Below are 11,137 nucleotides of genomic sequence, written 5' to 3'. Positions count from 1 at the left end.
GCGATCGCAGTCACAGTGAGTGCTGGCTTGCCTCCACACACACACTGAGTCAAACACACTGCAGTCGAGTTCTCTCTCTCTTTCTCTCTCTTTCTCTCTCTCTCTCTCTGCCAGCACTCGTCCTACCTTCTTGCCAGCAGAAAACGCACGGGTCTCCATCGTATGGGACTGGCTGCTGCTCCCTTTGAAGCTCCATCTCTCTGCTCACTCTCTGCCAATCATTCTTTCTCTTTCTTTGTTTCTCTCTCACTCTGCTAATTCTGCTTCTCCCCCTACCTCGCCGATCAGACCAGGGTTGAGTATTGTCGGGGCTGAGGGAGTTTGTGTTGTTAGCTAGAGGAGGGAACATGCAGCATCCTGGAGGAACATGCGTGGCATTACCCAACGTGGACGCCTGTCCTCAGCTGTCCTGCGCTGCCCTCACCTTCATGTATTTACAGCAGGTAAGTGTGTATGTGCGTGTTTAATTTTGTCAATGTAAATTTACATCTTGTATATATGCCATTATCTGCTGCGGCTGCTGGACATGTTCGTGCTTACAGGGCAAAATTAGAGAAACACAAAGAGTATGTGGATATCTAGCATCTCTAAATGCGTATTGGCAGTTTTTGCCAGTTTGAGAAGAATCAGTCCTGCTTGTCCTGCATACAGTTGATACTCAGGCTCTCTCTTCCAGTTCTTTGAAGATGAAAAAGGTTTAAGTGTAATTCCAGGAAAGATTCAGTGATGTTTACATTTGGTAGTTGGAGAGGCCAGGGATCAGGACAATCCTGCTCTATTTTGTAGGTTTATAGCCTATAAAACCATAAACTTTAATACCATGTCTGCGTGCTCGGCAAATATTCCTTTATTTACTTTGTATTCTAATTACTACATTAAGTATATTGTTTTCCAGGTTAAGAAGTTCCAAATAATTGTGATTTTGTCAGTAGGGAGTGTAATAGTGTGACTTTAACAATAAATTAAATAAATAAATATTTTGTCTGTTATTTTTCATTATTTTTGTTTTTTTAATTAAAGACTCATTGTATGATCTTCCATATAGCACCCAATTTTTTTCTTGAATTAGTAATGCTGTTAGTGCTGCAACAACATGAAGGATTTTATCTTTAAGATTTTTGTGAATTATTTTGATTAAATGACTAATTGGTAATTTGTTGACCATATAGTTAAAATTGAGGAAATTATTTTAAGGATAATATTCGGTTTAGGGATTTAGTAACTTTCTGTTAATGTTAACATAAAGAAGTCTGTGGCAGCCAATATTAAAAAGAAATATTTAAATATTTTATTTTCATGTTTGAAAATGCATAATAATAGTATTTTCACAATTTCTATTATTTATTTCTAGATTGGCAGACAAATTGCAACATAGGAGTTCAGCATTTGTATTTGAATTATGTGCTGTTCTATTTTATGAAAATGAAATGAAAGTGGCCTTTTCATGATCATTTTTATATGGGTTAGTTTCATTATAACTGGATTTTGACGGATTTTAAAAAATGAAGCCTGAAAAAATCCAGCCATTATGATTTTGTCTTTAATTCCATCAGAAATTAGCTAAAATCAGGATGTATTTCAAATTCAAAAGTAGTAGTCAGTTTGCAATTTAATTTTCAAACTTAGGTTGTAGACTGAATGGCAATTTGAAATTAAAAATTAGAAGTCAAGTATGGCAGTGAAACTTAAACTAAATAAGAAGTATTACTGACATGTTGTAAACTAGTGTAACACAGTTGAGGAAAGAATTCATTCTACTGTTACATAAAGGGCTAGCCATACCTATTGAAGTCAATACATGTGAATGAGTATTTAAGGCCCGAACAAAACAGAGTATAGAACTGGCTTTGTGAGTGGATTTTTGAAAATAATGCTTTTGTTTGCTCCATCAGAGAAGAGAGCACATTGTTCTGATTGTTCAGGTACTACTTTTTAAAATAATTACTTTTAAATTATGGTCACAGATGTATAATTCTTTCACCATTTATTCTATGTGTTTTGTTTATCGTCTCTCCTTCGAGTAAGTGAACTGTCTGTGTTAAGAGAACATTTTGAGTGAGTATGCGTGTGCGTATAAGCACGAATATACAAGCAGCATGTCTCTCAGTAAAGAAGCTGTGGAATGGAAACTTGATCATGTTTCACAGGCCTCATGTTCCTTGATCATTTGAGAACCCACTGATCGATCATCAGCTGTAATGAGTCCCAGTAGATGGCGCTACATTTTTATACATCCATCACTGTGTGTTCTATATAGTGTTGGTTTTTTTGCAGGGACTCTGTCCCATTGAAAACACCTGCACAAAATTAGCTTTCTTGCATCTGCTGAACCTGGGCAGGGATGACAGCCAGCACAGCAACACAATGTAGGAATTAGTAATTTGACATTCGACAATCAGTTAATCACTTTATTTGTTCTGAAATGGTAAAAACCACTTTTAAATACCCATTGAGTAAAAAATATAAAATTGTAAGAAATATTTATTATTTAGATCCTATGGTCATATTACCTTACCCTCACAGAGTTTGATTGACAGAGGTTTTGGCTTTGGCTGATGGGGAAAATATCAAATCAAGTTCCAGAGAGAAGGAGCAGGAGCTGAAAAGGGCCAGGTTCAGGCACTAAGTTGTGGGATCTTTAAGAGCCTGGTTCTCTGGACCAAAAGTGGGCGGTGTGGACTGGTGGAGGAGATCAGAGAGGTACTGTAAGGAGTAGTTAAGTTACTTAGAACCTTGTAGGCAGTGAGGAAGATTTATAGTTAATGTAGAATATACTGTTGCAGTCAGTGAGTCTGGATGTGATAAGAGGAATGAATGCAAGAGAGTTTCTGCATTCATGCAATGTTGCATAAATGGTAGAAGTCTGTTTTGGTGATCTGATTTAATTACACTGTGATGACTTAAAATAACGTAATATACATTAATATGTAATTTAGACATAATAGATTAAAAAAATAAATAAATAAAAACACAATCAGAATAACTAATAATTCCTGAGTAATATTCAAGTTTTAAAAAGGTGAAAATATAATACATAACAGAATATTTTGATTGACATATTGAACATCGATATTTAGCAGTAAATATAAAAATAAGCCATAATTTAACATTTTGATGTCTTCTCCATTTTTATTGCATTCTTTCCTATTTATCTAGTTACTTTTTCCATTCTTGTTTCATTATTTCCTTCTTCTGAGGCCTTCAGGTGTATACAAACACGTGCATATACTTAAGTAGTTGTGTTTTAAATAAATACAGATGGGTTTTTGTTGTGTATGCAGATACTGGAGACTTATGCTTTTACATGAGGCCTTCTGTTGTACTCATACATGCATGTCAGTGTAATGGAGTAAAATGGATGTGTGTGGATTACTGTTTTTTTCTCTTCAGTGGTTGTGTTGAATACATGGGATGTTTTGGAGATGGGATAAGAGAAATTATTTATAAATACAGTATGATCGATACAATATCTCAACATTTATTCACATGTATTCAAATGTCCTGTGAATATACTGCATTCATTCAAAGAAATAATCCCAAAGTGAGAAGGTTGTCAAAGTCTCTGATATCAGTCAGTTAGTACCTAAATGTTTTGTATGCTGTCATGGAAGAGGCAAGTTCTGAATGTGGCCATACGCTCACCTCTGACTGAGCCTTCATTCTTGTAAAAGAGTGCAGCAGTAGTTTTGAGCTCATACACCAGTTTATGACTGTTTGGTACACGTGAGTTCTGAGTTACAGCCCTGCTCCGTGAGGGTCAGGCCAGGTACAGTTGAGCCTGTGGCTTAGAGCTTTTGAATTCAGTTACAAGTTTTGATGTTGGTGAGTTTAGTTATGAGTTTAGTTGTTACATCCCAACTTGGGGTGTGAAAATATTTTCAATAACATTTTTCAATAAAAACATTTCTCATTTTACATGTGAAAGGTTTGTAAGTGCAGGGTCTTGAATTTCTAAATATGTTATTTTAACTCAGTTTTCCACAGAAAGAGGTGACAGTTTGACAGTTTTGAATTTTGTTACCTGCTCACAGACCTGTACAAATACAAAACATGATGATAATGTATAATACAGTAACAAAAGATTCCCCACACATCCGCATTTTAAAACCTAAGGTAAACACCACATTTGCTTCCACCTTACAATGAATACAGCTCTTTATTTCCATTATACAGTGTTTGCAGTCACCAACGTGTTGGTGAGCATGCCATAGGTTTTTATGACCCAGTTTTCAAGTACATCGGCACTGTGGGCCTTCTACTGCAACGTCTGGAAAACAAGCAGAGAAAGAAAATGCAAGGGAGCGAGTATGAAGAAATGAAAGTGTGACTGGTCAAATGCCTGAAGCAGAAGAATATTTTAACAGCACTCTGGGATGAAAGAACTAAATGACGAGTAGAGAAAATGGCTTCTGTAATCTGACAATTTGTCATTAAGCAACTTTCCTCCCTTAGTTTTTTTCCTTTATCCAGCTCTTTCATCCCTCACTACATGCTGTGAGAGAATGTGTGTGTATGTGAGAGAGACAGCTTTTGTTTTCAGATTGCAATTTTTGAGTATTTCAGATTGTGCTAATGTGTTGGCATGCCAGAACATTGTGTGTGTGTGTGTGTGTGTGTGTGTGTGTGTGTGTGTGTGTGTGTGTGTGTGTGTGTGTGTGTGTGTGTGTGTGTGTGTGTGTGTGTGTGTGTCCCTTCCCTACAGAGGGAATCTGGGTCTTTGAAGCTATATATAGTCGAGCCGTGTAAGACATTTTGAATACATCTGAAGGCCTTTGGGGTTTCTGTGTATATGTGTGAGTGTGTGTATATATTTTCAGACAGCACTGCGCATTAATTATTTTTTGATGTACATTTTGATTCATTCTTCGATGAGTTCTTGATTTATTTGAACACATGCATTACATATTTTGTTCTTTTCAAAAAACTCAATACTCTATCACATAAATGTGTGAAAGAGTATATTCTTTAATCATGTACACACCATGTTCCCCTGCTCATGTGTGTATATGAATACTGTTGGGGAAAATCAATTCTGGGTTGACGCTCTCATCCAATAGTAGAGAAAAGACCAAAACACTTAATGGGTGAAGAAGTGTGACTTTTCTGAAATAGTAGTGATAGTGTCATGAGAGTTACTGCACTGCATTGTAGATGCTATTGTTACATATGATTTCCCCAAGACTTGCAAAAATTATGATGGTAACAAGAATTGGGAGGAATTTTAGTATTGAAATAATGGCCGAGTTTCAGATAAATGGTGGCCAGCATGAAAAAATAAAGACCGGTCCCTAATAAATGCCAGGTGAAAAACATTGCAGAGAGGTGAAATAACCTGTACTACAATGACTCACATGATACATTCAGTATAATGTTCATTTCCACAGCACTAATTCCATCACTACAGCAAAAGCGTCATGTCATACTCACCACTCTGCTGCTCTCACTTTCTCTTTTGAAAATAAATGTTTTAATTCACTAATTATTCCCAGTGCTTGTGCATTGTTATTTACCATTCCACATTAAACTAATGTCAATTAAACCCACACTCTCTGCTGAGGTATCACATTAAGAGACTGGAAAAAGGTAGAGTATTTGTTTTTAGCAGCTAAAGGGCTTTTAATTTGAAACACCTGCGTAGGCATTGTTGAGGTCCATTGATGGTAGCTTAACACTATTTCTCAATTCTATTTAAAAAGAAATGATGATTGGCATGATTCTAATGGATGTTATTTCTGTGTAAACATCCATTATCCTTAATTTATGACAATTACACAAAAAATGGAGGAAGTGTTGAATTTACCTCAACAGCAAACTACAACTGGAGCAGATCACAAAACAGGGGGACTTTCTGCTAAAAATGATAAAATATAGTTATAATGGGAAATAAGAAATAATGGCGTGGTTCTCTCTGTGTTTGAGGTAAATAAAATACTTAGAAGTGTTAAATACTGTCCTACTTTAAGAATACTGACCATTATATACTAGTTCCACTTACTATGGGTATTTCACAATCTTTAGGGAGAGAATTAAAATGCCAGCAAAGCAAAGATTGAAATAGACTATGGGTGCCATTTGGAGTATTTTAATACACAATTATGATCTTGCATACAACATATTTTTTGGCTAAACTTGCGATCTGCTGTCTGAGATAGAATGCTGTCCAGTGCTGCCATCTCTGACCAATGGACGTTTCAGTCTATCTAAAAGCTCACTGTCTAAATGAGTCCCACTTGTTTTTTTTTGTTGTTTTTTTTTTTCTTTTTATTTGTGTGTGTCTAATTTTAAATCAGACCTTCAAATCTATTTTTACATTACAGAGGAGATGTTTTGTTTGTATTTATCATGAACTATGTTACAGATGAAATACGTCTCTGCAAATACTGCTCCATGGCTATTGCTTTTAATGTCACCTGTAGTCTAAAATGCGCTGGGAGGATTACTGATCATTGGTGTTTGCTAATAAGCAGTACTCAAATCAAGGAAACCATTGTTAATCTTTACAATCAAAGCAGGATTGCTGTGTGCACAGTGGACTGTCCTAGGTTCCTAGGCCCTCAGGGGCCCACAAGGCTACAGTTTTTCAACGTGTGGCAGTTAGTTTGTGCTAACTGTAGTAATTGCTGTTTTGTTTGTTAGTGTATGCACACTTAAGAACATTATAAACTGAAATGATAGTGGCCTTTTATACCTTCTGTTAGTGCCAGTCATTTTCCAAAGCATACAGCCATATTTTAGCTATTGTAATATTTTGCTATTTTGTTTAAATTTTCTAAATGAAATTTCAGGTACACCCACCTTAAAATTCAGTGCTTCACCTGCTTTTATCAGACTTTTACTTTTTTATAAAACAAACATATCCTAGCTCTAATTTCTCCGGCGGAGGTATTCATTCCTTCTGTGTAATTCTCTGTTGTGTCAGTTAGCATCACAGATGTCCCACCAATGAGTGATTCTGATTAGACAGACTCTGTTTAGTGAAGCACACCACATTTCTGACCAAAACATTAGAGCCAAGACGGATGCACAACTTTTTCAACTTTACTGTGAAACCACAAGAGCATTGAAATCAGAATGGTTTGTCACACAGGTAGGTTCATCCACTACATCGCTGCCTGGCTGTAACTCCAACAGCACCGCCAAAATGTCCCATTCATAGCAGCAAAAACACTCTGTTGTGAACTACATTGTTTGCCATGTGTTACAGCTCCACCACCATCTGTTATTTCAGAGGCTGGTGTTCCGGTTGATTTGATGATGTAGTGGCAGTGTTTTCCTCTTCTTTTCCTCCCCCTGTCTCTCTCTGCTCACCTCAGCGCTATTTCCTCGTCAGCATACTTTGGCTCAACTGATACGACCACAGTTGTTGTCTTAGCTCTAAGCTAAGCTTCTCATCATGAGGCTTGCTATTTAAAATTTTGCTGTGAAAGCATCACTGCTTTGCAGAGTTACTTATTTTTGTTTACCAACAAGTATGCGTTTCCTCCAGCCCTGATCAACCAATGAGAGCACACATCTGACTTGGTGCGTTTATGTGCTCTCGTGCAGCTAAAACTGTGGTGCAGTCTGAAGTCATCAAAAATAATTTTTATAGACCACCATTTCAAAAAAATTATGACATACTTCACAGACATTCATGCCTGATGATTTGTATTCTCCGTTGAGTTTCCGAACATCATTGCTTATTAATGCTATGTGACAGCTCTCCTGTCAGACTTTCACTTCAGCATATGAATGCATTCACAAATTATCTGCCATTTTAACACTATTACAAATCTAAAATTAAGTAACTTTAATGAAAATCAGTGCAGCTGTGTGTTTGATCATAATGCATTAGGTATGCTGAGCAAGTTTCAAGTCTTCGTTAGTTGATTTTGATAGTGTATCAAATTCAAGTGAAACCAGTGGGCTCCTGGAAATTAGAAAAACACATTTAAAAATGTCAGCATCACTTGCAGGAATTTTGAAATGGCTGTCAGTATTGTAAGTTGTAAGCATATAAAATTTAATGGACTGTGCAAAGGCACTGATATGTTCCTTTAAGATGACACCTGCATTATTATCTAATCTCAAGGCCTTGTGCTGTAGAGGAGACCTGAGTTTAAATCTTGTTTTAAGACTATTATTATTGGAGTTTAACTGTTGCATTTTTCAAGTGAAATTACAATTAAGTATGACAAAGTAATGGATGCACTATCAAGAGAGAATGGAAGAAAAATTATGAGGTCAATAGGATTACATAGCTCATTCCTCCTCTGGCCCCCATCAACCGGCTGTGTCTGTTATACTATGAATAACATGCGGATTTTGAAAACAGTTTTTTTCAGCAGCACAGCTGCAGCTTAAGATTGGTATTTGGGTTTGGCCAGGGACCTTTATTATTGCTCTCTCCCTAATTTCCTTCCACTGCTTAGCTATCGCTATACAATAAAATGCATAAAATACCCAAAAACATCATCTCTAAAAAAATTGTTTGCTTCCTACTTAAGTACCCCACTCAGGTAGCATATAAGTAACATTTTTTTTTTTGTCTTTACTGTTGTACTGTTACTGTTGTATTTTGTATGTAGCATTTTCTAACAGAAGGGCTTTTTCATCGTTTTTTTTTTATTGATTGATTTTTTTCCTCCTTAAGATATTCAACACCACCAGCCAGGTGGTTCAGGAAAAGTGGCTTTTCACTGTCTCTTCACTGTAAATGGACTGCGTATGCTTTTCACAGAGCTGTGTGTTTTTATAAGAGAAAGTGAGCCCTTGTTGAGAAGTAGCTCTTGTTCAAAGAGCAGATTAAGGTGTTTTACCAGACCTGTAGAGAGACAGAGCAACAGCACTGGGTAAGAGACAGGTTAATTGTGACTGTTACAATATGCAGCAGAACTGCAAATCTGTAGACTTGTTTTTGCTTTCTTTTTAGGATTTCTCCTCTTTAGCTGAATTCTAACCATTTAACAGTTATACTGTTAGTTCTATTCTTTTTGGAAGTGAAGAGACAACACAGTGTGGGGACTGTATGAAAATTATTAATTTTTTATAGTCTTTTAATTTTTTCTTATCCCATATTTATGTATGTCTTTGCCTTGCCTTTCGAAATGTATTAATAAAAAATAAATATAATAATAATAATAATAATAATAATAATAATAATAATAATAATAATAATAATAATAATAATAATAATAATAATAAATAAAAAGAGATACATGCCATGCACAGCCCTGTCTCTGTTTCCCTTCTCAGACAACAAGTAGCTAGTAAGACCAATATGTTAGTTTTGAGAAACACAGAATAAAAGTGATATGTGTCATTTAAAGTTAAGATGTAATATTAATTCAGCCTTTGGTATTATACATGTTTATTCTTGTCAATAATCCCAACAAAAGATATAGACCTTTTGTTGGGATACATATATATATATATATATATATATATATATATATAACCAGATATAGACCTTCTGTGGGATACAACTATAGAATGTTTGCTAAAAGCTACAGTGGCCATTTATTACAGGGAAATATTTAAAATGAAACAATATATTTGTGATGTGTTTTTAAAAATTACATAATTATTAAGAACCAGTGAGCTTCGATTTGAGAGCCACGGTCAAGGGAAAGAAATCAGACAGTAATGAAAGTTGCACTAACAGTGTTAGTTTTGACGTTTTCATGGGATTTAGTGATAATAATAAAAAAAGCCTCATCATTTGATGTATACACAATTACTGCAGTCCTTAATCATTTGAACACCTATTTGAACACTACATGCCTTATCACCTGTTTCTCTCACCATTAGCTGAACTGTTACCTAGACACATAGAGTTTTATTTATACATAGCATGTTGTGTATAAATATCAAATCAGATGCACACAAAATCAGAGCTGCCCTGTGGCAGCTCTGATTTTGCCTGCCTGCACTCCCACTCTGTAGTGGGAGTGCAGGCAGCACACAACTTCTAGATGTTAGTGGTATGTAACCATTTTATAATATTCAATTCAGACATGAATGCTTCCAAATGAAACTGTGTAGCAATTACTGCATGTGTGTACAATATGTATCCCTGATATGGTTGAATGAGTCTGTATGTCCTGTTCTGAGCTGCACTGTCATTTCCTGTTCATTGCACATGCCCATTTCATCTCTCTCTCTCTCTCTCTCTGTTTCTCTCTCTCTCTCTCACACACACACACACACACACACACACACACACACACACACACACACACACACACACACAAACATACTTGTACATCTATCTTTGTGAAGACACTCTTTGACATAATGCATACCCTAGCCCCTTACCCTAACCCTAATCTAAACCTAATTGTAACCTGAACCCTAAAATCAAGTCTAGCCCTCAAACAGCCTTTTGCCCAAAATGTCCTCACTCCGTAAGGTCTATAACGGAAATTAAAAAAGGTCCTCAAAAAGATAGAAGTACAAGTACACGCACACACATGCACACACACACACACACAGTCATGGTTGTGTGCCTGTAATGACATGCCAGCGCTGCACGGATGAATGGAGTGGAAGATGGAAAGAGAGAGAGAGAGCAAGGGAAGAGAGTGAAAAAGGATGAAAAAGCGGATTAGAAAGAAGAGAGAATAGAGAAGTAGGCCAAAGGAAACCAACTTCAGAATTCTTTGTTCAAAAGTACATTTCCACATGTTATTCCAAGTGGCAGGTAGACAGCAGTGGAGACTGGAGAGGCAGTGGAGCCTCTCCAGTCTCATCCTATTGGATGCTGCCGTCAGCATATTCAAATGACTCAATGTTACTTACACACATTTCTTTACTGTGTACTTAATTCACTTGTTCAAAACTCTTCACACAGTTCTCTTTACCAATATGCAGCCCAGCACAACAGTTAATCTCACATCCAAAATGTACTAATGCAACTAATGCAACTAAAACACTTGAGCCACATCTCAGGATCAACTCTGGGACCAGAACAGGCAACAAGAAACCATGTTACTCAGAACACACTGACTGAAAAAACACTAACAACAGGGAGCATTTTAATATTTACCAATACTGGCTTTGAAGTGGCTTTTATTTATTTATTAATTTTGTATGTTTGTATAAACTAAGATTTCATTACAACAAAAATAATTTTACCTTTTTACCTTATTACATTTTT

The 11,137-nt window shown here is 36.2% G+C and overlaps 1 protein-coding gene across 2 annotated transcripts in view; it reads left to right on the top strand.

Moving 5' to 3' along the window:
• The first annotated feature begins 347 nt into the window (after nucleotides 1-347).
• Nucleotides 348-11,137, top strand: part of rbfox1 (RNA binding fox-1 homolog 1) — a 160,156-nt gene continuing 149,366 nt past the window's right edge. Inside the window, exons 1-2 of one of the 2 annotated variants that reach the window (XM_040121660.1) lie at nucleotides 348-443; nucleotides 7,845-7,847. In XM_040121660.1, the coding sequence (XP_039977594.1) occupies nucleotides 348-443; nucleotides 7,845-7,847 (99 nt within the window). The remainder of the gene's footprint in view (nucleotides 444-7,844; nucleotides 7,848-11,137) is intronic. The other variant, XM_040121653.1, reaches the window with a different exon arrangement.

Source organism: Xiphias gladius, chromosome 3 (genome assembly GCF_016859285.1).
Source record: "Xiphias gladius isolate SHS-SW01 ecotype Sanya breed wild chromosome 3, ASM1685928v1, whole genome shotgun sequence".
NCBI lineage: Eukaryota > Metazoa > Chordata > Actinopteri > Istiophoriformes > Xiphiidae > Xiphias > Xiphias gladius.
Note: the sequence above shows the minus strand (reverse complement) of the source record. Positions and strands in the feature narration are given on the sequence as shown.